This window comes from Scardinius erythrophthalmus (genome assembly GCF_964197995.2).
Source record: "Scardinius erythrophthalmus genome assembly, chromosome: 20".
NCBI lineage: Eukaryota > Metazoa > Chordata > Actinopteri > Cypriniformes > Leuciscidae > Scardinius > Scardinius erythrophthalmus.
In genome coordinates, this window is record NC_138240.1 from 38,590,884 (window position 1) to 38,618,383 (window position 27,500).

The window sequence follows — 27,500 nt, forward strand, 5'->3', positions numbered from 1 at the left end:
GACTGTCTGGGTGAAGAGCACGCACGATCAGCTCTTGAGAGACCTGATTGTGCAAACTGAGAGTTTGAGAAAACTCCACTCTCGTCTGGCCTCTTCTCGAGGGACGAGGGTCAGACATCCGTACCGGGCGGTTCGGGTTCGCTCGCGCTGAGCTGGAGCAGAGTCTGGAATCGTGGGGTTCTGAGAAGGAGCTCGCCGAGGAGTTTGAGAGAATGAACATCAGAAGGACTGTTGTTTTAACCGCAGAAAGACGTCAGTACACACCGTTATTCAAATTCAAATCCACCGACGTTAATCTTCTAATTTCAGACAGGACGCGGAATGCGCTGCGCTGTGCGATGAAACCCATTTATTTCAATGGCTTGCGCCGCGTGAGGACGGTTTGTTGCCGCGTCGACCAAAGTGCACGCGCAGCGGAGCGCAGCGTTGGCGAGCTAGTGCACGCCACGGTCAAAGTTCAAAATGGTTCAACTTTCGCCACTGCGCTCTGTGACGATTACCTGCCCGGCCAATAGAAACGGGGCATCCAAACAAGCGCGGAAATAACTAGACGTATAGAACTCCTGCTAAAAGTTTACATGGTTGAGTATGCTCCCTTAGAGCCGAAGCTCTGCCCGGGCTGACGCCCGTGACAGTCGAAGCCTCCTCGATAGTCCGGTAGCGTAAGACGGTACTTAGCACTTCAATAGCACTTCTGCCGCGTGCACTGCCTGTTGGAAATGTTAAATAAGTATAACCAGGCCCACAGAAATGTCTGTGAGAGCACCTGGCTTCTGTGGCAAGCTCTGCTAACAGTCCTGCTATCAAATAGTTAGGCCTAAACAGGCCTCCTTGAGGGCAGCTCCCCAATAAGTTGGATGCTTCGCATGGAAAAAGGCATTAAGTATCACGTTGCAGGCCTCCTTAGAGCCTCCCTGTTTCTAGCCCAAAGCCTGGTCAATACTGATCAGGATGAGCATAGTGTTCCAGAATCTATCTGAGGATCGCTCTCTATGAATACTTAGCTCTCTAACCCTGGTTGGAAGGTCGAAGGACTCTCACGAGGCCTCCCTGTTAGATCAGCCCTAGAGCTGGAGGCGCTCCCCTTATTAGGGCCCCTTTAAGAGTGCCCAGCCTCCACAGGCCCTGAAGCGCTGTGCAGATCCAGGATCGAGTAGAGTCACTCCCCTCGTTTGCAAGGGTTAGCGCTATGCTGAGTTCTACTCTCCAGGGTGCCCGTCTCTATGATCCGGTCTGTGAGCGATCACTGCTACTATCTGCAGACCTCCCTATCGGATGCCTCCACAAGTGAGGCAAAATATGTCAGAGACTCTGTTTAGGAAACTGACAGGTTGTTGGCAAGACTAGGTCAGTAGATTAGACCAGGTCAGCCTCCCTGGTGGCATGTGGGGTTGACTTCATGTCCCCCTCAGAAAGTGGCTGGACAGGACTCCTTTCGGACCCCCTGGCCATATGTGACCGAAGGGGGGAGTGTGTTTTGGCATTTCAGTGAAACTGCCATATTTGATGTTTCTGTCACAGTCATAATTGGCATGCACTCCCCTCAGCATGGTGGGATTGTATATCGTCCCCTAAAGCGTCAAATCGACACCCTTTCGAAAGGGAACGTCTCAGGTTACGACTGTAACCTCTGTTCCCTGAGAACAGGGAACGAGATACTGCGTCTTTCGCCATGCCTCGGGATGCCTGCTGAACACTCCCTTCAGACGATAAGTTGTTGACATGTTCTCCAGGCACCCCTTATACACTTCCGGGTCGCACTAGTAGTGACGTCATAGGCTGTCGCCGGTCAATACGATTGCCGTGATTTACGTGGAGGCGTTCCCCATAGCGTCATCAACGCAGTGTCTCGTTCCACATTGAAGCAGTGCCTGTTAATGATTTTTATAGTTCTGTCATGACAACTCTTGGGAGATTGGTATGGTAATAGAGATTGGCATGGTTATGGATATGGCAGTGTTATTGTATTTGGTCTTGGAGGAAAAGATCTTCTACGCTGCTGCTGCTGCAGAGCAAGTACCGAGATTTGCTACTGCGAATACATTCACACAGACATTGTTATGATCATGTAAGACAGCAGCATGTCTACACTACTGGTATTTGTTTGAATGTTGAGCCGCAGCTCTTTGGACGCTGATGCAACAGCAACCGATCAGCTGTGCCATGTAGATAATGACGTGATCTCTACCGATTGAGTTAAAGACCCATCAGCCTGTGCCATCTAGAGTTCATGACAGAACTAGGTAATTGTTCAAAGAGAAACGCATGGAAACGTGTGTTTTATTGTCAGTATATTTGTGGAAGTCTGATCTTTCTGTGTATTGTCTGTGTGGCGTTTCTCTCTGTCAGAATGGATCGAGGAGCACTCGTCTGCCGGAGCTGCGATCGGATCTTATGTGCCCAGTCATCTGGAGACGTACAGAGACCCTCAGAGCTGCCCGTCGGCTCCTCAGGCCCCGGGGCCCAAACGTGAGACGCTCACACTCATTATTGTTCATATGCATGTTATGCCCCAGCCTGACTACATCAGCATTTATTCTCATTTCATTACATAACTGAATAAGAAATCAGTTAATGTGTGTCTGTGTGTGTGTGTGTGTGTGTGTGTGTGTGTGTGTGTGTGTGTGTGCGTGTGCGTGCGTGCGTGTGTCTGTATGTGTGTGCGTGCAGGAGGAAAGCCGTTCTTCACCCGTAACCCAGCCGAACTGAAGGGCACGTTCATAAGCACGAAGCTGCTGAAGAGCCGGCGAGGCTTCGGCTTCACTGTGGTCGGCGGGGATGAACCGGACGAGTTCCTGCAGATCAAGAGTCTGGTGTTGGACGGACCGGCCGCTGTGGACGGAAAGATGGAAACAGGTTTGAACCTTGTAGGAAATCTTTTGCCTTCTGACCAGACGTGATACAAACGAACGAGAAGCAAGAATAGCTCTCTCTTCCATGTTTATCTGGGTTTCTGTTCTAACCAATCACGAGCCACGTCGCAGTAGCCCCGCCCACACTGAAGTAGCATTTTATGTGTTAAAAAACAAATTCAGACGTTACATAATAGAACTTGTTGTGATGGTCAGGGTTATTATAGTTAGCGGAAGCTAGGGCTGTAGTCAAGACCACCTTTGTCGAGTCCAAGACAAGTCCAAGACCAGGACTAGTCGAGTCCAAGTCAAGACCGAGTCCAAAAAGGTTCGAGTCCAAGTCAAGACCGAGTCCAAAAAGGTTCGAGTCCGAGTCAAGACCGAGTCCAGGACAGGAAAAAAAAAGTCTGCTAAAAAAATATAGGCTAGCCTTTAGAAATTAAATCATTATGTAATAATGAAATAATGAATAATTTAATAATAATTTATTTAATAATTTTAATAATTTTATTTAAAATAATTGACATTCAAAGAACAACAAATAATAATAATTATATAGGCCTAAAGGCGCACACACATTCGTTTCGACTGTCTGATCAGCCTCACATTCTGTTCCTGTCAATCATACACGCGATGTCAACCAATTAAACTGGGCCGAGCCAACTCACACACACACACACACACACACACACACACACACACACACACACACACACACACACACACACACACACTAGAGATGCGGATAAACTGCGGATCGGGCGGATGACGTGACGAAAATGAGCTGAGTGAAACGAGCCGGCTCACGAAAAAGAGCCAAAATGCCCATATTATTAGGTGGCCATGTTTCACTTTCCCTCCAATAATATTTTGTTTTAATATCGCGGCGACGTATGTGTGAATACTGGGAACATAATAAAGACACCTGGACTCGGTCGAGACCAAAAGCCATATTTGGCAAGACCAGTGGCCGAGACCGAGACAAGTCCGAGTCCGAATACCAGCGAGTCCGAGACAAGTCCGAGACCATAGAAAAGCGGTCTCGAGTCCGGACTCGAGTCCAAGACCGGACTCGAGTACTACAGCCCTAGCGGAAGCTAAAACTAAAACCAGTTTTGTTGCTTGAAATAAACGTTACTTAAAATAAGATAATAAAAATATAGGGCTGTCAAGCAAACATTTTTTTAATCTAATTAATTACATAATAGGGACATGAATTACTCTAATTAATCACACATCAAATTTGACTAAGAAATACCCCCAAAAGATGAAACCATTATTGTGTTAAATGATAAAAATTAGCTTTAGAAATAAATATTTTATTTTATTCAACATTTTTTTACACACAACCACACACTCTCACACACACACAGTGACACTCTCTCTCTCTCATACACACACACACACACACACACACACACACACACACACACACACACACACTCTCACACACACACAGTGACACTCTCTCTCTCTCTCATATACACACACACACACACACACACACACACAGCCTGAATGTTCTTCAGAAGCTGCATCTGAATCTGTATTTTGATATATTTACAGACGGTTTATTGGTGACACTGCATTCGCTCCCTCATGTTGTCCTAAACTTCTATGACTTTCTAACTTTCTTTTGTGGAACATAAAAGAAGATAATTTCAGAAATGTTTCAGTATTTTTTTGTTCATACAATGGAAGTCAGTGGTCAACAAAACAGTCACCAAAACTGCTTACCAACATTTATCAATATATCTTCTTTTAGAAAGTTATAAAGGTTTGAAACGACATGAGGGAGAATAAATTATGACAGAATTTTTATTTTTGGGTGAACAATCTCTTTAATGTTTTTTATATTAATATGGAATTATTATTATTTATTTTTTTATTGAAGTGATGCTCTAAATAAGAAAGTAAAACTGCCAGTAGGTGGTGGTAAACGTCTAAATGAGTGAGTCATTGAGTTGTTCTGTGATATTGGTTATTGCTCAACCATATATGACATAAATATGAGACAGAAACTCATACAGGAGCATTTGTGCCCTGATGTCTTGAGTTTTAGGGTCATTGTAACGGTTCTGTCGGCTCCATCACAGTCAACATGACCCTGCTTCATGTTCCTCAATCAGTCAACTGTGTGAAATGGCAGATGAACCTAAAACTTTAACTAACATGAAAATAAAACAGGGAGGATATTAAAAGCGGATCATGTGATGTTTCTCCGTGACTGTAACACGTGTGTGTGTGTGTGTGTGTGTGTGTGTGTGCCCTCAGGTGACGTGATCGTCAGTGTGAACGACACCATTGTGTTGGGATACACTCATGCTCAGGTGGTGAAGATATTCCAGTCCATCCCGATCGGCTCCATGGTCCAGCTGGAGCTGTGCCGCGGATACCCTCTGCCCTTTGACCCCGACGACCCCAACACCAGCCTGGTGACCTCCGTGGCCATCCTGGACAAAGAGCCCATCATTGTGAACAGCCAGGAGGGCTTCGAACCAGTCGCTCCGCTGGCGGGTGTGGTGTCGGGTCTTGAGGTGGTGCCGTTCCCCCCTGCGCCGGACAGCTCTCTGCTAGTGACCGACAGCTATGCTAGCGATGTGGCGACGCTAGCCTCCTCCATCGCCACGCAGCCCGAACTCATCACACTCCACATCGAGAAGGGAGACAAGGGCTTCGGCTTCACTATGGCCGACAGTCTGGTGGGTGGAGGGCAGAAGGTGAAGCAGGTCGTTGATTACCCACGGTGCCGAGGGCTGAAGGAGGGAGACATCCTGCTGGAGGTCAACAAGAGGAGCGTTCAGGGCTTGAGCCACAACCAGGTGGTGGATCTGCTCAGCAAGTGCCCTCGAGGGACTGAGGTTACCATGCTAGTGCAGAGAGGTGAGCTAACGCTTTCTGACTGGGTCTGTGAAACGAGCATTACTGATCACAGACACACACTCACACACACATAGACACACACTCACTCACACACACACAGACACAGAGTTGTGGCGCACCAGTCCGATCACGAACAAACTCGATTTGAAAGTCGATCGAGTCCAAAGCCCATGCAGATGCCGCACTCACAGAGACGAGCTGCTCCCATTGCGAGAGCATGCCTCTCTCATCTCTCCGCTCCTCACGCTCTCCCGTTTCCTTTCTCCCACAAGCTTCGGAGAAAGAAACAGCGGGGCCAGAGGGCTGAGCAACTGGAAGTTAGTGAGCTCACTTTGGCTCAGACCCCGCGTGCCTCACTTTCTCCACAGAAAGAGATATCACTTATGCTTTTCACCCGTCCAGACCATTCGGTGGATCCGAAGAGGATCTTCATGATGACTCCATGTCATTGGCGGCTTCGGACGTGTGGGATTGGGTGGGCTCAGTGGATGACCCTGCCCCCTTGCCGTCTAAAGAACGTAGTGACGTCAGAGCTGGACTGTGTGTGAGAGCTGGAGCTGGATCCATGTCCTGTCTAAGGCTGTTGAAGAGCTCGGTCTCGACTGGCCTGCCCCTGAGGAGCCCACACGCAGGTGCCTGGACGAGTGGTTCCTGCCAGGGCACCAACAGGTCCCTCGTAAGCGATCTGCACCGTTCTTTCCTGAAGTTCACGAAGAATTAACAAAGTCGTGGCACACCCCCTACTCCACTGCCACCATGCTCTCGACCATCGATAGGCCTGTGGAAGAAGGGTTATGAGAATCTGCCCCCCATAGACGAAGCCGTGACTGCTCATCTTTGCCCACCCACTGCTATTGGATGCAAATCCAAGGTGGCTCACCCATCCAAACCCTGCAGGATGACTTCAGCCCTCACAGGTAGGGCTTATGCGTCCTCTGGCCAGGTGTTCCAGGCGAAGCTCTTCCGATACATGAACGAGTCTGTACCAGACCCAGACACATTTCTTGACCTCCGCAGCGCTACAGACCTGGCCCTGCGCCCTACGAAAGCCACTGCCCAGGCCATCGGAAGAGCTATGGCCAGTTTAGTGGTGCTGGAGCGCCACTTATGATTTAATCTGACCGAGATTAAGGACGCGGATAGAACCGCCTTCCTCGACTCGTCTATTTCCTCCACTAGTCTCTTCGGCCCCGCGGTGGATTGTTTCGCTGAACGCTTCACGACTGCACAGAAGGCATCGCAGGCTGTGCGACTCTTCCTGCCCAAGTGCTCCCGCTCCGCAGCTTCGAGTCGCCACAAGCCCACGCTGACTCAGCAGCCAGCCAAACCAGCGCCTGCAGCCACTCAGCCCAATCCAGCGCCTGAGCAGTGGCAGTGCCCCCATCAGGCAAAACGCTTCCCGCCTAAGCGTCAGGGACCCCGGCCTAGGATTATGCTGGACCCTGAGCCTAAGAAGCAGTCCTGATCATCCAGACAGGAAGAGGTGTGTCCCTCCAAACACCCTGTTCAGTTCAAGCTGTTGGAGCAGGTGTTGCAGTTGCAAGCTGTGGGCCCTTTCAAGTTTACACCCTCTTGCAATTGACCACTGTTATAGCGAACAAAATAAAAAACAAAAATACTCAGCAAAAGAGCACTTTTCCTTTTCCACACCACATGAGTGTCAGTCCCCTGCGCAAATGCAGCGCACCGTCCCCCGAAATTATACAACCCATAGCCAGCCGGGCCGAGGCGTGGAAAGCCATTCTTGGCATGTCACAATGGGTTCTGAACACAATAGAACAAGGTTACTCCCTCCGAATCGCTCACAATCAATCCCGCTTTGTGGGCATAGTCGACACTTCGGTGAAGAGCAACATGGCTCACGTCCTCTGCACCAAAGCAATGAGCTTATTGGCAAAAGGGGCTGTGGAAACACAGAGTCAGGCTTCTACAGCAGCTACTTCCTCGTTGCCAAAAGGGTGGTGACCTCAGTACCATCCTAGATCTCAGACATCTGAACAGGGCCCTTATGAAACGGCCATTCAAGATGCTAACCCTGAAACAAGTCCTCGCACTAGTACGCCCGGGGATTGGTTTTTCTCAGTGGATCTGAAAGATGCATACTTTCATATCCATATAGCCCCCCGTCACAGACCGTTTTTTGAGATTCGTGTTCGAAGGGGTGGCCTACCAGTATACAGTCCTATCATTCGGACTGTCCCTGGCCCCATGCACTTTTACGAGGGGAACCCTGAGGCAGAAGGGAATGCGCATCCTGAACTACCTCGACGACTGGCTCGTTCTGCCCTAGTCAGAGGCGGAACTAAATTCCCACAGATCTGTACTCGTCAGCCATTCAGCCGTCGCCCCCTCAACCTTTCAAAGGATGCTAGGCCTCATGGCCTCCGCATCGGCAGTGCTTCCGCTGGGTCTGCTACAAATGCGCTGCTTGCAGTACTGGCTGACCCCAGGTCACTTCCAGAGAAACCCCAGCTTTTACGAGTCCGGGGTAAGCTCGGGTACGGTCTCAAGGAGGATGGTGGTCAGCACGGACGCCTCCAACACGGGTTGGGGAGATCTGTGCAAGGGCAAACCGACCTCTGGCTCTTGGACGAGCATGGAGAAACGGCTGCACATCAACTGCCTAGAAATGTTGGCGGTTTTGCTGGCCCTCAAAACCTTCCAACCACACCTGGCAGGTCACTGAGTCTTAGTCCGATTGGACAACACGTAGTCCTTCTAGTGGCTCCTTTCTGGCGAACCCAACCTTGGTTTCCCGAGTTGATTCAGCTGCTCACAGCAGCCCCATGGCCGAGACCCCTGAGGAAAGACCTCCTTTCCCAGGCGAACAGGATGATTTGGCACCCCCGTCCCAATCTATGAGCCCTCCATGTTTGGCCCCTCGACTGGAGCTTACGGACCTCCCAGCGGACCTCCCAGTCGTAAACACCACTTGTGAGGCTAGAGCTCCATCCACGAGCCTCTACGCCCTTAAATAGTCTATGTTCTCCAGCTTGTACTCAGCCCGGAACCAGGACCCTGCATCATGCAAAGTACCACTGGTACTTTAATTTCTTCAAGAGCTACTGGATGTGGGCTGCACCCCATCCACGCTCAAAGTCTACGTGGCGGCCATTGCAGCTTTTCCATGCCCCAGTGGTCGGCCAGTTGATAGGAAAAGCGACATGATTCTTCGCTTCCTGAGAGGAGCGAGGATGCTCAACCCACCCCGCCCCCGTACCGTACCCTCCTGGGCCCTACCAAAGGTCCTCAGAGCCCTCAAAGGGCCTCCATTCGAGCCGCTACATTCGGCCGATACAGAGGGGTATCTATTAGCTATATATGTGCGGTGGCTGGCTAGTCCTCGCCGTCCACCTTCGCCAGATTTTATAACTTGGAAGGCCCTGTGTTACAGGTACATATCCTTCCCATATAGTCCCTGCGTGTGAGCCCGGCCCACCATTATTCTTAGGTTCCAACCTTATCTGAACCCCCCTCAGGGCACTATTGCCCCATTAGCCCTCTGCCCTTGGGACCCTTATCCAAGCGTCCCAGGCTCGGGTAATAGAACATGTCGTTCTGCTTGAACATAGCACGGCATGATTGGATTGGTTCCCCATTGCGTCTAGCACACACAATACGACTGACCGTTCGAAAGGGAATGACTCAGTTACTAACGTAACCTCGGTTCCCTGAGATAAGGGAACGAGTATTGTGTAGACGGCCGTGCTATTATGCACATGACTTGCCGTTCGTCGCTTAAGTTGATTAACCTGAATCATATGGCGAAATGAGCTGTATTTATAGGTAGATGCCCCACCCCTTCTGGCGGGCTCTGCGCTCGGATCGTCGGGCTGTGCCCTGATTGGCTCACGCAGTTACGCCGCTCCGCCATAGGTTTGTGCAGTTCCCACTGACCAGCCAATAAGAGTGCGTGTAGTCTCTGCACTGTTATGGCTGTGCACTGCGTTATTTTATAAAAGGCAATCAGTATTCGGAGAAAAAGGAGTTTGCCCCATTGCGTCTAGCGGACGCAATACTCGTTCCCTTATCTCAGGGAACCGAGGTTACATTAGTAACCGAGTCCTTTTAGAGGGGTTTGGTTTCTTCTGGATTTAGTCTGTCTCAGTTTCTTCTGTTTCTTCATGTAAATCACTGGCAGACTCAATGATGGTGAGATCCGGCTGCTGTCAGACAACATACAAGAATATCACTGGATTATTGCAATTAATAGCAAAAGGATTGTGTGTAAATGTAAACTGATATTTCCTACTGACATACTACTACAAAATATATAAATAACTGTCTCAAAACCAGTTTTTGCGGTGAAAATACAAACATTTCTAAGACTTTTGCACAGTACTGTATGTTTACCACAAATTTTGCCATTGTTTTGTGAAGGTTAGAATGTGGATTTAGGGGCTCAGTGTTGAGTTTACATGTGCAATTGTTACTTTCTCTCTCAGGAGTCCTGCAGCCCAAGAGAAGTCCCAAAGTGCTGGTAAGATGCATCTCTTTTATTTCTCAGTTACACATCAGCCAATGTCTTTACTGGGTTGGGAGTAACGGAATACATTACTATCAGGACAAAAAAATCTGGTAACTAATTCGTTAGAGTTGTGCCAAAACACAAAGTAATCAGATTACAGTTACATGTAGTAAAAAATAGGAATAATATCACGATTACAATGGTTTCATTTAAAAGTAAATAAAATTGTATTTCAATATGATAACGCTATATTGACAGGAAGGAAGTGAAGTATTACTGTATCTTACTGAAGTATTTAACCAGGATGAAACAGGTGATGGGTGTGTGATGTGTAACGGCAGTGAAAATGACAATAAACTCATAAAGCCAATATCCAGCCTTTGCTTTGGATGAACGCATTTCATTTCTTGTGTGTGTGTGTTCGGGAAGTAGCAGTGATGGAAACAGTGACATTGTTTGAAGGGAGTAAAATGCAATGCAATTTGGCCAAAGTAGAACTTTTACTTTAAATGGCTAAATGTTAATTTAAAAGCATCCTAATTCAGTATAATATGATACCATATTATCATGCTTAACTCTGAGATTAAGAATAACAGAGTAACGTGAGGATCTGGTACAGATATCTGAACCAGAGAGAATCACAGGTTTGAGTGAGTGGATGATTGACGTTAAAACTGATCCGCACATCTCTAATACACATATGATATATGATAGTCACAAAGTGCTGCACAATAAAACACAAAAACTCAAGCAAGCATCCAGCCAAAGGAAATGGATCTTCAACTGTGGTAAAATCACTGTAAGTCATGGCCTTCAGAAGCTTATTGCTGTTATTTGTGACAACAGCTAAATTATAAAAGATATCCATGTTCAATAAATTTCAAAACATTTATTAATACTATAATCAGAATAAACAATTCTTCCAGTCAAATAGTTCATTAGCCGTAGGCTGTTCTTTATAAAAAAAATCATCAAATTTGGCATTTCATCAAAAAACAAAAAAACTTTAATATATTGCCATGTTTCAACCAAACAAGGTCTTATTCAGGCCTGACGAAGACCTTGTTTGGTCAGACATTGTAAAATGTGTTATTAGCCTTTAATAATTAATATCATGCTAGGGGAATGGCATTATAAATATCTAGTAAAAATGACCGGGAAGTGCATGAATGATGTCAGCTTTGTTGACAGTCAACCAAGGGAGGAAGGGTTTGTTAAAAGAATGCAAAAAACTGAGAAATCTTTGCCTTTAACAAAATACTTTTTCTTCAAGAACATCTTAAATTCCCGTCTGTCAGAAAGCTGTGGTTTGGCTTCAGAAGTCTAATTCTATGGTAGTATTGGAAACTTGGCAGTTTCCTGTATGTTAATTGTTGCCAGTTTAGAGCTTTTGAGTCAAAGATAACAGACGCTTGAATATTCAGCCTTTTGTGCTCCCTTGTAGAAAAGAAAACGGTTTGAAGTGTGATGTGTGGAGAAATATGGCAGAATGGTTATTTGTGTGTTTGCTGTGTGTGTCAGCAGCTGGAGCGTAAGGACAGTCAGGGCAGCTCTCAGCACAGCGTCTGCAGTCACCGCAGCGCTCACACAGACTCGCCGGCACGCCTGCTGCCCTCCTCTGCCCCGGGAGCCCCAGGACCCCCTCCACCCGTCCCGCCTCCGCCCACCCAGCCGCTGCCTGTCCTGCCGCCCTTCGACCCCCCCGCTGCCAACGGGACTCTGCAGAAAAAGCCGGACCCCTTCAGGATCTGGGCGCAGTCCAGGAGCATGTATGAGAGCCGCTGTGAGTGACAGCACTGACCGCACACCTGTAGACTGACCGCACACCTGTAGACTGACCGCACACCTGTAGGCTGACCACACACCTGTAGACACACCTGTAGACTGACCGCACACCTGTTTACTGACCGCACACCTGTAGACTGACCGCACACCTGTAGACACGTCTGTAGACTGACCACACACCTGTAGACTGACCGCACACCTGTATACTGACCTCACACCTGTAGACTGACCGCACACCTGTAGACACACCTGTAGACTGACCGCACACCTGTAGACTGACCGCACACCTGTAGGCTGACCACACACCTGTAGACACACCTGTAGACTGACCGCACACCTGTAGACTGACCACACACCTGTAGACACACCTGTAGACTGACCACACACCTGTAGACACACCTGTAGACACACCTGTAGACTGACCGCACACCTGTAGACTGACCGCACACCTGTAGACTGACCGCACACCTGTAGGCTGACCACACACCTGTAGACACACCTGTTGACTGACCGCACACCTGTTTACTGACCGCACACCTGTAGACTGACCGCACACCTGTAGACACGTCTGTAGACTGACCACACACCTGTAGACTGACCGCACACCTGTATACTGACCGCACACCTGTAGACTGACCGCACACCTGTAGACACACCTGTAGACTGACCGCACACCTGTAGACTGACCGCACACCTGTAGGCTGACCACACACCTGTAGACACACCTGTAGACTGACCGCACACCTGTAGGCTGACCGCACACCTGTAGACACACCTGTAGACTGTCCACACCCCTGTAGACACACCTGTAGACTGACCACACACCTGTAGACACACCTGTAGACTGACCACACACCTGTAGACACACCTGTAGACACACCTGTAGACTGACCGCACACCTGTAGACTGACCGCACACCGGTAGGCTGACCACACACCTGTAGACACACCTGTAGGCTGACCGCACACCTGTAGGCTGACCGCACACCTGTAGGCTGACCGCACACCTGTAGACTGACCACACCCCTGTAGACACACCTGTAGACTGACCACACCCCTGTAGACACACCTGTAGACTGACCACACACCTGTAGACACACCTGTAGACTGACCGCACACCTGTAGACTGACCGCACACCTGTAGGCTGACCACACACCTGTAGACACACCTGTAGACTGACCGCACACCTGTAGGCTGACCGCACACCTGTAGACACACCTGTAGACTGACCACACCCCTGTAGACACACCTGTAGACTGACCACACACCTGTAGACACACCTGTAGACTGACCACACACCTGTAGACACACCTGTAGACTGGCCGCACACCTGTAGACTGACCACACCCCTGTAGACACACCAGTAGACTGACCACACCCCTGTAGACACACCTGTAGACTGACCACACACCTGTAGACACACCTGTAGACTGACCGCACACCTGTAGACTAACCGCACACCTGTAGGCTGACCACACACCTGTAGACACACCTGTAGACTGACCGCACACCTGTAGGCTGACCGCACACCTGTAGACACACCTGTAGACTGACCACACCCCTGTAGACACACCTGTAGACTGACCACACCCCTGTAGACACACCTGTAGACTGACCACACACCTGTAGACACACCTGTAGACTGACCACACACCTGTAGACACACCTGTAGACACACCTGTAGACGGACCACACAATGACGCAATGTCACTTTTGCTTGTACTGCCCCTTGGTATAATGACAAGCTGCACTCTAAGGCGGCAGTTCCCTTTCAAAAGGGAACTCGCACTACGTCCTGAGACACGTTTGGGGAATGCCTCAGCGTGACTGACGACTGAGTACTGTATAATCACGGCAATTGTATTGGCCGGCGACAGCCATGACATCACCACTTGTGCAACCAGGAAGTATAAGAGGGCGCCTAGAGAACATGTCATCCTCTTTTCGTCTTCAGGGACTGTTTGCTGGTAGTGTGAAGTAAGATATTTTATCATGGAATGCGACAAGCATTTCAGGAAGTGTGCTGCCCCATGTAAGAGATATCTTACACCTGGTGACACTCACGGCCTATGCGTGTTTTGTTTGGGTGAGGAGCATGTGCGCTCAGTCCTTGAGGGGGCTGGGTGCGCAAACTGTGAGCATTTATCTATCAGAACGCTCCGCTCTTGTCTGTCTTGTCTGTCTGCTGGCTTCGAGCCAGGACGAGCAGGAGGAGGCTGATGCGGGTGAAGATGCTGAAATGCCTGAACCCGCCCTGCCCGCGTACACTGAGCTGGTGGAGGTGATGGAGAGCGCCACCGCTAGGCTTGAGCTGCCATGGCAGCGCGTCAGAGGGGAAGCTGCTCATGGAAGACGCGACGGGTGAGAGGAAGAACCCGTACTCCTCTCGCATTCACCGGTTCCATCATTCCAACTATGCGAATGTGGAGGGAATGCGAGAACATGGGTATGTGTCAATGCCCCCCATTGAAGAGACATTCGCGAGCTGTCTCTCGCTGGGGGAGACATCGACACTGAGAGTTCCGGCCCTGCCATCTAAACCACTAAAGACCACGTCCCGTTTAAAGGGCAGGGCATATGTGGCGACGGATCAGGCTGGTGTTGCACTGCACACAATGGCTGTGTTGCAGGCGTACCAGGCTGACCTGCTGAGGGACTTGGACCAGGGTCAGGGTCTAACCCTGAGCGCGGTGGCTGAGTTGTGCGGCACCACAGATCTCACTCTCTGGGTCAGCAAACAGACCTCCGCCACGGTCGGCCTATCGAGGAGTCTATGGTGGCCACGGAGAGGCATCTGTGGGTGAACTTGGCGAGCATCGGGGAGAAAGAGAAGTCCTTTCTCCTTGATGTCCCAGTCTCGCCCTCTGAACCTTTCAGGACCTCCGTTGAGACAGTGGTCATAAGGTTCAGGGAGGCGAGGGCACACTCGGCCGCATGTAGATTATTTATACCGCGCTGGTCTGAGTCCACACCCAGACAGCATGGGGGCCCTGGCCCGTCTCGGTCTGGGGTCGGCGGTTGCGCCGGCATGACCAGCTCACTTTTTTTCTTATCAGTGCAAAAGAGACTCAAAATAAATCTTACATATAAGTGTTATACAACATTCAAAACTGTTAAATGTCTTCTTTTATTTGTGTACACTCATTATAAAAACAAAATATTGTGTTTTTCATAAAATAAAGAAAATAAACATGATGCGCGTTCTGCCGTCTCTCTCAATGTGAAGTTTATTCTGAAACGCGACAGAAAATGACCTGTAACTCAACGAATGCTTGCCACACTGAATTTAGACATGTCTTTACAAAGCTTGAAGTCTCTATTTTTAATTGATGTAAATTATATCAAAAACAAATATTCTCTATTTAAGTAATCCGTATGAAAGCAACGACATGTACAGTTTCTCCAGCCCGTGCTCATTATCTCTAATGTGACCACACCCATGCTCGCAATTGACATGCAAATCGTCCATGTAAAGGAACGCAGGTCTGAAAACGCCCTCATTACCTCAAAACAAAGAATCAGAGACTTCAGTACGCCTCTACTTATCATCGAGTTTGGAAGACTGTGTTTGTACTGTGCTGTTTACCTTGGATTTACCTCAGAAGAATTAGAAGAACGCAATTTGAAGATGAGAAAGATTTTAAGGTAAGAGATTTCCACTCATAATAGTAAGCATGTTATTGTTGCATAAACTTTACATTGTAGCTACTAGTTAAACTGGTGCCAGACTAAAATGTATGTGTGTGTGTGTGTGTGTGTGTGTGTGTGTGTGTGTGTGTGTGTGTGTGTGTGTATATATATACACACATATATAGGCTATATAGACAGAAACGTTGAAATATGAACTATAGACAGGTAGGCAACCTTTCAATGCTAAATTTATAGACATGTACGACACAAGGATGTTTTTTATGTTCGATAATAAAACACAGCATGATAAAAAGTAGGCTAGTATGAGTGTTTACTCTAATATGGTGAATATTATAATGTTTAGAGCCGTGTTTGCTGTTAAATAATGTGTTTGTGGATATCTGCTCAAACGTAGATATGTATAATGTGGTAACAATAATGTTTCATAGTTTGGAGCGGCTCGATCGCTTCAGTAAATGTTCTCTGCACGCGCTGTGAGTTTGAGTCACTCGTGCTGTACGTTTGAAAAGCAAAACTCGCCAAATATTAGGCTTCATGTTTTTACTTACTCCAATCTCATTTCATAACGCATGGAAACATTTGAAGTAACATGATAATCATATATGTGTAGTGTACTGAAGTGTCCCTTTTTAACAATTTATAGGCCGCATGCTATAGGCTATGATTATTATTATTTTATGCAGCCCTACACGTATATGCCTACAAGGTACAACAAACCTGGTATTCATTTTATATATATATATATATATATATATATATATATATATACTTTAACCAGAAAAATCTAAAATGTATTCCCAAAATTGTGCAGCCCTAGTTTCTCTTGATATCAGCATGTTCACAACTGTTTTTTTGTTGTTTTTTTACAGGGACCAGATGCCCCACTGATGAGTCCTGCTGACTTCAACATTCACATGAGACTCTGTACATGAACATGGTAAAATGAAAAATCAAACACCTTGGAAATGACAGGTATGTACTATGTTTCAGGAATGGCACAAAGGCGTGTGACTGTTCAAGTCTCTGTCTATAGATCAGTGTGTTCAATAATTTGCTTTTTTGTCCTTTGTTGTGTATCTTTGGAATATGTTGTGTTGTAAATAAATCCAAACAATCAAAAAGGCATTCTTTTTTAAATCTCTACTCATTCTTTGTTCTGGTTCTCTCACAGTCCCACCTGATAGGGCCATTAGGGGAGGGTCTTTGTCTTCCCAGGTGTGAAAGACATCAATATTCATGATGAGTCACGCCTCCTCGCATACAGCTTTCTTACACAAAACATGCCTTACAAATTTTTGATCAATATATTGTTTTATCTGAATGAGTACGCAGGATTATTTTCACATAGCTTTGAAGCAAATATTCTAGGCTATGTGATACAATTTTCAATAGTCTTGTGAAGAAGTAATCAGTATGGGTTTCATGACCTTATTTCAGTGACAATTTTGTTTTTGTTTTTTCACAAACCACGCATAAATGTCATTATCTCAAAACTATAAACTTTTACACACATGCTGCTTACATATTTTTGTAGCAGAGTTTGTGCTGAATACAGTGCAATCATGAAAATGTCACAAGTAACAGAAATAAGCACGAATGTCACAGCATGTCAGAACACCTCCAGGGCCCAGAAATAACCTCAAACCCCAGAGGGTTAAGAGGGTATTTTTACAGAGTGCTCCGTTTCACAGATAGCCGCCAGGTAAGCCCAGTACTACCCTTGTTTGAAAGGGTCATTATGCAGAGTACTTCACCTCTGGATGAATCATAGCAGGCCTTCACAGAGTTTGGGCCTCTATACTTCCAGCTAGCAGGACATGTTAAGGTGACCGCTGGCTTCCAGTGTAAAGCCTCCCTCAAACGACCAGGCTGCCCCAGATACAGACTTTAGTACTCCCCTTTATTTTAGGGTCATTGTGCTGAGTACGTCGCCTGTGGCTACATTGCTATATGCATGTTGTAGGCTTCCTCTCATCTGAGAGTCGTCATGCTGAGGCCTCCATCCTCCAGAGTTCCATGCAAAATAGATTTGTCTTTGCATTGGGAAGAGGCCTCTCTCTCTCTTTATATCAGAGAGTTGTGTTTTAGGCCCTTCGCTTTTTGAGCTCAGTGTTATGCATATCTGAGATTAGCTGTTTTTTTTACATGGTAAGAGATAACACTTGAAACTCTCTTGTGTGAGTATGGCAGGCCTCCTCTTCCTTAAAAGAGTCATCCTGCTGAGGCCTCCATGCAAACAGCTTTTCAGGTAGAGTTAGAGAAGTGGGTTAGTGGGTCTCTCTCCCTCTCTCTCTCTCTCTCTCTCTCACCGAGAGTGGTATTTAGGCCTCCTCTTCTTCAAGAGTCATCCTGCTGAGGCCTCCATGCAAACAGCTTGCAGGTAGAGCTAGAGAAGGGCCCTCTCGATTACAGAGAGCCGTTCTTTAGGCCCCTCGCTCCCCTCGCTCTGCACTGTGCATATCTGTGCTGAGCTGAGCTGTTTTTCCACATTGTGAAAGAAAGCACTAGAGACCACTGTAGTGTGAGTGTGGCAGGCCTCCTCTTCTTCTAGAGTCGTCCTGCTGAGTTGTCTCTGGTTAGAGCAAAAAAAAAAAGAAAGAAAAAAAGACACACAGGTTGTTGGCTTCAACTGATAAAGCATGTTAGCCTCCCTGTTACAGGGGTTGACACTGGTCCCCCTGAGAGTAGCAGGTCTGGGTCATACTCCCTTAAAGGAACCCCCGTCTAAGTTGGATTGTGGTGTCCAGGCCTTTGAGCTGGGTTTGGGTCAAGCCCTTTGTGTAAAACCACAAGGATGCTTCCTCATTAAGCATGAAGCTTGGGCAGTGGCTGTAGGAGGTAGTGCTACTTTTAATTTTACATTTATTTTAATATTCAACAATAATATTGATCTGCCTGCATTGACACCATTATATGAGAACTGAACTGAGCTGGACGATGACATCATGGTTTTCTCCAGAGCGGCTATATATATATATAAATGAACTAAATTTATAACTTTTTTACAACAAAAATGAAACATCACTGAACTTATTTAAGTTGGACTGTGACGCTATTTTCTTCTGGAAACAAACTTTGTTGCATCATTTTCCTGTTATCTCTGTAAAGCTGCTTTGAAACAGTCTGTATTGTAAAAAGCGCTAAATAAATAAATGTGACTTGACTTGACTTGACTGACAGCCTGATGTGCGTGCAGTAGGGGGGATTTAACTCTGAGTTGAATATGTTCGTTTTTGCAGCACAGCCATGATTGGTATACATCCCCTCAGCATGGCAGTGTGGGCATTTCGTTCCCCAAATGTGTCTCCCTTTCGAAAGGGAACGTCTCGGGTTACGAAATCTTAGATTATTGCAAAGCAATCCCAGGCATCTCTTTCAAACTATAAACAGACTCCTTAATGTTAACTTTGGCAAATCTATGCCTGTTTCAAATCAGTTGTGTAATAATTTTCTTCATTTTTTCAGTTCAAAAATTGACGATGTCCATACTCGAATTCATGCTACACCTGTTTCCTCTTCAACACTGCTTGCCTTGTTTCTCTGGGACATCTTTCTCTAATTTTTCTCAAATTGAGTTGCTTACTAGAGAGGTATGGCATATGAAAGCTACCACTTGCATACTTGATCCGGAAATCAAGCCGATAGTTGGTTCTGCCTATTAAATTAGTCATTTAATATTGGGATACAGAATTTTAAAAAGTTGAATTGCATTGAAAATATTGCTGTTAAAAGATCTTTATCTTTGTCTTTTGTCACGTGTACAGTATTCGTTATAAACCAGTTCTCAGGGTTACACAAGGTGTATTTGAAGAGTAGGAGTCAGTGATGAGAGATCTGGCAGTAAACTGAAACTCATCATGCCTCGTCTGAGTCTGTGGCGTCTGAAGAGAGAGCAGCTGTACCTGAGGAGATGTCCATGTGCGCTCCGGCCTTCCCATGCCAGACTCCAGTGCCAGATCCCAGTGCCAGATCCCAGTCAGGCCTGTTAAACACTCCACACGGAGCAGCTCGGCTCATCCAGACCTTTTAAACGAGCAGCGTGTCCGGCAGGGTAGATAAACGCTCCATGTTTACATGATGCTGTTCTCTGTGTGGGGAAGCAGGCGTCTGACCAGCCGAGGCTTAGTCTGACCGTGAATCCTTATCCATCTGCATTCCTGCTTTTCATCATGCATATATGCATGTGTATCAACTACTAACAACAGCAGTAAAATATACACATGCTTTCTGATGGTAGAAGACCTGTCGACTGTTATAGAGACGTTTACCGTTTATACCATGGTAGCAATATTTCTGCATGGTAGTCAGTGAATCTCTTTCATAATATTTACATGGAGTGTTTGGTTTGGTTTTCATTCATAAAATCCAAAATGAAAAGAGAAAAATAGTTCTAAAGTAATTGATCAAACAACAGGCATTTCCGCTGGGTTATTTAGCATATAAACCAATCAAAATAACAATATTGTGATAGACTTATATATATTTATACTGCACACCTCTAATTTCTTCCAAAGAAACTGATTTATTTTTTTCTTTTTGTCCAGTGCCAGACTCTCAAGAACAAGACATTTTCCTTTGGAGGAAAGACACAGGCTTTGGCTTCCGGATCCTGGGTGGAAATGAACCCGGAGAACCGGTGAGTCCGATGATAACGTCCGTACAAATAAACATGCATTGCGTTGAGTTATAGAGCTAGAAAACATGTATTTTCCTCGTCAAAGGAAGCTCAAACTGTACAGCATGATTCTTTGATGACTATAGATAAATATAAATATGAATTTCTAATATGCATGATCACAGAAAACAGAATCTGTTGCTCCTTGCACAAATAAACAGGCCAAACTGTGTATTTCTTTAATTTACTCTGTATTGGCCAATTTTAGTGTTAAAATATTGGTGATGGTATCAGTACCTCACACTTCCTGATCTATAATTTTCATTTACAATAATCAATACAAAAATTTGATATCAGAATCTTAATTTCTCAGTGATACTGGAAGTCTGTCCCAGTCAACCCAGGACAATAATGGTGTAAAATAACTATAATAATATTCTGCTACATCATAAGCACAGCTGATTTGACTCATAATGGTCTGATAGTTTAATTGGAATCCCGTCTGAGGACATGATCCAGAATTCCCAGCAGGCTGTGTGTGTCGAGCTGCGGTGTGTGACTGTGATGTGTGTGTGTGTGCTCCAGATCTACATAGGGCACATCGTGAAGTTCGGCGCGGCGGACGAGGACGGCCGGCTGCGATCCGGAGACGAGCTCATCTGTGTGGACGGAACCGCTGTAGTGGGCAAATCTCATCAGCTGGTGGTGCAGCTCATGCAACAGGCGGCCAAACAGGGGCACGTCAACCTGAGCGTGCGGCGAAAGACCACTTACACAGGTGAAGCTTTCACACACACTCACAGCACACACTCTTCCAGCTAAGGAACCATCCTTTATTCATTAATCACTGTGGCCCTATTCAGACGCTCACTGTTTCGCAGGGTGCCTGCACCACTGCGGGTACGACGTTGGTCTCCTGTCTCGGTGCCTGGGAGCCTGGCTAGCGCTTCCCAGCGTGCCCAGCTGGCTCATCCGTTCCATCAGACTCGGCTATGCGATTCAGTTCGCCCGGCGTTCCCCGGCCTTCAGGGGCGTCCAGTTCACCTGTGTACTGGCGAACGGTGCTCCTGTGCTTCGGGTAAAAATCGCAATCCTACTGGTGAAGGACGTGATAGAGCCGGTCCCTCCAGCCGATATGAAGACTGGCTTCTACTGCCCGTACTTCAAGTATGTGTTTCACCCATCGAGCCTTCTTGCACAGACCTTGTGCAAAGCCAGGGAGGATGAGGAGCAGGTCTTGCTCATTGCCCCTATTGGCCCAACCGGACCTGGTTCCCGGAACTAGTGCTCCTCGCGACAGCCCCTCTCTGGTCCATTCCTCTGAGAGAGGACCTGCTCTCTCAGAGACGGGGCACCCTATGGCACCCGCTTCCAGACCTCAGGAAACTCCATGTCTGGTCCCTGGACGGGACCCGGAGGTTCTGGGTGACCTGCTCCAAGCGGTGATCACGATGCAGCTGAAGTAAGTCGCAGGTAAGTCACTGAGGAAGCACGACCTGATCGTCAGGTTCCTGAGGGGGGCGGGGAGACTAAATCTGCCTCACCCTCACTCGATACCCTCTTGGGACTTATCTCTGGTGCTTACCTCACTGCAGAGACCCCCCTTTGAGCCTTTGCAATCAGCAGAGTTAAAAACCAGTACTCCTGGTGGCATTGGCCTCCATCAAGAGGGTAGAGGACCTACATGCATTTTCAGTCGACGAATCGTGCCTAGAATTCGGCCCGGCCAACTATCACCTTATCCTTAGACCCCGGTTGTGCCCAAGGTTGTCACCACTCCCTTCCAGGACTAGGTGGTGAACCTGCAAGCACTGCCCCTGGAGGAGGCAGACCCAGCCCTGGCTTTTCTCTGTCCCGTTCACGCTCTGCGCCTATATGCAGACAGAACGCAAGCCTCAGGACCTCAGACCAGCTCTTCGCTCTTGAAAAATGAATTACTTCTCTCCTCTTACCTGGCTATATAGAAGAGGAGGAATGCAACATAGAGCCCCCTAGTGCATGGTAGTGAACCCTTAAAAACCACAGTAACCAAGCTCTGGGCAGTTACAACCAGGCTTGTGCACAATTCAGAATTAAATTGAGAACGACTCCTGAATTCCAATTCAATTCTTGAATTTGAATTGATGTCAAAAACAGGATCTAGAATTACAATTCGAATTTGAATTAAATTCATCCGAACAGCGTTTTCTCCCCACAGATTTGTCCGTCCCTGTTAAAAGCACTTCCTGTCTGAATAGGGCGTACAGTATGTGCTGGTTTAGCTGATGGTCTCTCTGCTTTTCTCTGCTGTTTCTCTCCTGTTTCTCTCCTGTTTCTCTGCTGTTTCTCTCCTGTTTCTCTCCTGTTTCTCTCCTGTTTCTCTGCTGTTTCTCTGCTGTTTCTCTCCTGTTTCTCTCCTGTTTCTCTGCTTTTCTCTCCTGTTTCTCTGCTGTTTCTCTGCTGTTTCTCTGCTTTTTCTCTGCTGTTTCTCTGCTTTTCTCTGCTGTTTCTCTCCTGTTTCTCTCCTGTTTCTCTGCTGTTTCTCTGCTGTTTCTCTCCTGTTTCTCTGCTGTTTCTCTGCTGTTGCTCTCCTGTTTCTCTGCTTTTCTCTCCTGTTTCTCTCCTGTTTCTCTGCTGTTTCTCTCCTGTTTCTCTGCTGTTTCTCTGCTGTTTCACACCTGTTTCTCACCTGTTTCTCTGCTTTTCTCTCCTGTTTCTCTCCTGTTTCTCTGCTGTTTCTCTCCTGTTTCTCTGCAGTTTCTCTCCTGTTTCTCTCCTGTTTCTCTGCTTTTCTCTGCTGTTTCTCTCCTGTTTCTCTCCTGTTTCTCTCCTGTTTCTCTCCTGTTTCTCTGCTGTTTCTCTCCTGTTTCTCTGCTGATTCTCTGCTGTTTCTCTCCTGTTTCTCTGCTGTTTCTCTCCTGTTTCTCTGCTGTTTCTCTCCTGTTTCTCTGCTGTTTCTCTGCTTTTCTCTGCTGTTTCTCTCCTGTTTCTCTCCTGTTTCTCTCCTGTTTCTCTCCTGTTTCTCTGCTGTTTCTCTCCTGTTTCTCTGCTGTTTCTCTCCTGTTTCTCTGCTGTTTCTCTCCTGTGTCTCTCCTGTTTCTCTGCTGTTTCTCTCCTGTTTCTCTCCTGTTTCTCTGCTTTTCTCTCCTTTTTCTCTGCTGTTTCTCTGCCTTTTCTCTGCTGTTTCTCTCCTGTTTCTCTGCTGTTTCTCTCCTGTTTCTCTGCTGTTTCTCTCCTGTTTCTCTGCTGTTTCACACCTGTTTCTCACCTGTTTCTCTGCTTTTCTCTCCTGTTTCTCTCCTGTTTCTCTGCTGTTTCTCTCCTGTTTCTCTGCTGTTTCTCTCCTGTTTCTCTCCTGTTTCTCTGCTTTTCTCTGCTGTTTCTCTCCTGTTTCTCTCCTGTTTCTCTCCTGTTTCTCTCCTGTTTCTCTGCTGTTTCTCTCCTGTTTCTCTGCTGATTCTCTGCTGTTTCTCTGCTGTTTCTCTCCTGTTTCTCTGCTGTTTCTCTCCTGTTTCTCTGCTGTTTCTCTCCTGTTTCTCTGCTGTTTCTCTGCTGTTTCTCTCCTGTTTCTCTGCTGTTTCTCTCCTGTTTCTCTGCTGTTTCTCTCCTGTTTCTCTGCTGTTTCTCTCCTGTGTCTCTCCTGTTTCTCTGCTGTTTCTCTCCTGTTTCTCTCCTGTTTCTCTGCTTTTCTCTCCTTTTTCTCTGCTGTTTCTCTGCCTTTTCTCTGCTGTTTCTCTGCTGTTTCTCTCCTGTTTCTCTGCTTTTCTCTCCTTTTTCTCTGCTGTTTCTCTGCCTTTTCTCTGCTGTTTCTCTCCTGTTTCTCTGCTGTTTCTCTCCTGTTTCTCTGCTGTTTCTCTCCTGTTTCTCTGCTGTTTCTCTGCTGTTTCACACCTGTTTCTCACCTGTTTCTCTGCTTTTCTCTCCTGTTTCTCTCCTGTTTCTCTGCTGTTTCTCTCCTGTTTCTCTGCTGTTTCTCTCCTGTTTCTCTCCTGTTTCTCTGCTTTTCTCTGCTGTTTCTCTCCTGTTTCTCTCCTGTTTCTCTCCTGTTTCTCTCCTGTTTCTCTCCTGTTTCTCTGCTGTTTCTCTCCTGTTTCTCTGCTGATTCTCTGCTGTTTCTCTCCTGTTTCTCTGCTGTTTCTCTCCTGTTTCTCTGCTGTTTCTCTCCTGTTTCTCTGCTGTTTCTCTCCTGTTTCTCTGCTGTTTCTCTCCTGTGTCTCTCCTGTTTCTCTCCTGTTTCTCTCCTGTTTCTCTGCTTTTCTCTCCTGTTTCTCTGCTGTTTCTCTCCTGTTTCTCTGCTGTTTCTCTCCTGTTTCTCTGCTGTTTCTCTCCTGTTTCTCTCCTGTTTCTCTGCTGTTTCTCTCCTGTTTCTCTGCTGTTTCTCTCCTGTTTCTCTCCTGTTTCTCTGCTTTTCTCTCCTTTTTCTCTGCTGTTTCTCTGCCTTTTCTCTGCTGTTTCTCTCCTGTTTCTTTGCTTTTCTCTCCTGTTTCTCTGCTGTTTCTCTGCTTTTCTCTCCTGTTTCTCTGCTGTTTCTCTGCTGTTTCTCTGCTTTTCTCTCCTGTTTCTCTGCTTTTCTCTGCTGTTTCTCTGCTTTTCTCTCCTGTTTCTCTCCTGTTTCTCTGCTGTTTCTCTCCTGTTTTTCTCCTGTTTCTCTGCTGTTTCTCTGCTTTTCTCTCCCGTTTCTCTCCTGTTTCTCTGCTTTTCTCTCCTGTTTCTCTCCTGTTTCTCTCCTGTTTCTCTGCTGTTTCTCTGCTTTTCTCTCCTGTTTCTCTGCTTTTCTCTGCTTTTCTCTCCTGTTTCTCTCGTTTCTCTGCTGTTTCTCTCCTGTTTCTCTGCTGTTTCTCTGCTTTTCTCTCCTGTTTCTCTGCTTTTCTCTCCTTTTTCTCTCCTGTTTCTCTGCTGTTTCTCTGCTGTTTTTCTCGTGTTTTTCTCCTGTTTCTCTGCTGTTTCTCTGCTTTTCTCTCCTGTTTCTCTGCTGTTTCTCTCCTGTTTCTCTGCTGTTTCTCTGCTGTTTCTCTGCTGTTTCTCTCCTGTTTCTCTCCTGTTTCTCTCCTGTTTCTCTGCTTTTCTCTCCTGTTTCTCTGCTGTTTCTCTGCTTTTCTCTCCTGTTTCTCTGCTGTTTCTCTCCTGTTTCTCTCCTGTTTCTCTGCTGTTTCTCTGCTTTTCTCTCCTGTTTCTCTGCTGTTTCTCTCCTGTTTCTCTGCTTTTCTCTCCTGTTTCTCTCCTGTTTCTCTGCTGTTTCTCTGCTGTTTCTCTCCTGTTTCTCTGCTGTTTCTCTCCTGTTTCTCTCCTGTTTCTCTGCTTTTCTCTCCTGTTTCTCTCCTGTTTCTCTCCTGTTTCTCTGCTTTTCTCTCCTGTTTCTCTCCTGTTTCTCTGCTGTTTCTCTCCTGTTTCTCTGCTTTTCTCTCCTGTTTCTCTGCTGTTTCTCTGCTTTTCTCTCCTGTTTTTCTGCTGTTTCTCTCCTGGTTCTCTGCTGTTTCTCTCCTGTTTCTCTCCTGTTTATCTCCTGTTTCTCTGCTGTTTCTCTCCTGTTTCTCTGCTTTTCTCTGATGTCTCTCTGCTGTTTCTCTGCTGGTCTCTCTGATGTCTTCTCTGTCTGCAGGTTATAAGGGCGAGGGGGACATTCCCCCGTCTCCGGCCTCCTCTCACCACAGCAGCACACAGGCTCCGTCGCTCACCGAGGAGAAGCGCACACCTCAGGGCAGCCAGAACTCGCTGAACACCGTGAGCTCGGGCTCCGGCAGCACCAGTGGCATCGGCAGTGGTGGTGGAGGGGGCAGTGGGAGCACGGTCACGGCCCTGCAACCCTACGACGTGGAGATCCAGCGCGCCGAGAGCGAGGGCTTCGGCTTCGTCATCGTGTCCTCCGTGTCCAGGCCTGATGCAAACACCACCTTCGGTGAGATCCTTCTGTCCATCAGGGGATGTCACAATCACGGTTGACACTCAGAAGCTCCCAGAATACACTCGGGATGCCCTCCTGTTTTAAAAACACAGACTATATAGTTATTTTATTCATCCTCTAATCTTGTGTTGTCTGAGAATAAGACAAATAGCATTCCAGTTGGGGCTGTGAAGGGGCATGTAATTCACTGTTTAATGCGAGTCACTGTTTTGAGTCTGAACGAGGGAGATCTCAGTCGTGAACAAATTGGATGAACTGGTACATATTGTTTGTGAGTGAAATGAATGAGAATGTACCGGGTCATTTATCATGTCAATCTCAGCAGAAAGCGGATGCAAAGCGCAGGGATCCGTACTGTGCACATACGCTTCTTTATATATTCATATTTAACATACAGAACATTACTCGGTTACACTTTATTTCGATAGTCCACTTTAGACATTCTACTAACTATAAGTAACTTTTCAACTACATGTCAACTAACTCTCATTAGAGTATCAGTAGACTGTTAGGTCAGGGTTAGGTGTTAGTGTTCAGGTTAGTAGAATAAGTTGACTTGTCGTTGTAAAGTTACTTATAGTTAGTAGAATGTCTAAAGTGGACTATCGAAATAAAGTGTTACCCATTACTCCACGTTTAACATAATCCCAGATTTATGAATGTGTAAATGTCTGACCAAACAATTAAAATGTTAACTTACTTTGGTCATCTGAACCACTTATTTAGACTTATTTTATTCATTTACTGAGTAGATTAGGCACATATTTTAATAAAGCCAGATCAGTTTTTTTGTAACAAGTAAATACGTTCGTTGACTTAAGACATAACACATAAGACACTCTTTTTCACCACTTTCTGGCGTGTAATATGAAGAAATGGTCGCTGAACGAATCATTTTGGTTTACGAACTGAAAATGAACGAATCTCTTGAAAGAATCAACATTTCCACCACTAACATTAACACATGGTCACAGTGGTTTCATCCTGCTGACGCTGTCATCTAAATGTGGGCTGATTTTTCTTCTTTTTCTGTCTCTTGGACCTCAGCTGGAAACACATGCGTGTCGATGCCTCATAAAATCGGCCGTATCATCGAGTTCAGTCCGGCGGACCGCTGTGGAAAGCTGAAGGTGGGCGATCGGATCCTAGCGGTCAACAGCTGCTCCATCACCAACAAATCACACTCGGACATCGTCAACCTGATCAAAGAGGCGGGTCACGCGGTCACGCTGCGCATCATCCCCGGAGACGGTGAGCTGTCACTGGGTCACGCTCCTGTCAATCATCTCCAGCGGGGAATCAGACCCTGCGATTCACTCACTGTCTTTATAATGGTTGCACATTCACATCAGTCTAATAGCAGTT

At 46.7% G+C, this 27,500-nt stretch overlaps 1 protein-coding gene across 10 annotated transcripts in view; it reads left to right on the top strand.

The window, feature by feature from the left end:
* magi1a (membrane associated guanylate kinase, WW and PDZ domain containing 1a) overlaps positions 1 to 27,500 on the top strand; it is a 115,877-nt gene that overhangs the window by 73,811 nt on the left and 14,566 nt on the right. For 9 of the 10 annotated variants that reach the window (XM_081349694.1, XM_081349685.1, XM_081349690.1 and 6 more), the window contains exons 9-17: positions 2,350 to 2,469; positions 2,671 to 2,856; positions 5,127 to 5,735; positions 10,181 to 10,215; positions 11,725 to 11,986; positions 20,184 to 20,275; positions 20,840 to 21,032; positions 25,833 to 26,129; positions 27,183 to 27,386. In XM_081349694.1, the coding sequence (XP_081205820.1) occupies positions 2,350 to 2,469; positions 2,671 to 2,856; positions 5,127 to 5,735; positions 10,181 to 10,215; positions 11,725 to 11,986; positions 20,184 to 20,275; positions 20,840 to 21,032; positions 25,833 to 26,129; positions 27,183 to 27,386 (1,998 nt within the window). The remainder of the gene's footprint in view (positions 1 to 2,349; positions 2,470 to 2,670; positions 2,857 to 5,126; positions 5,736 to 10,180; positions 10,216 to 11,724; positions 11,987 to 20,183; positions 20,276 to 20,839; positions 21,033 to 25,832; positions 26,130 to 27,182; positions 27,387 to 27,500) is intronic. The other variant, XM_081349688.1, reaches the window with a different exon arrangement.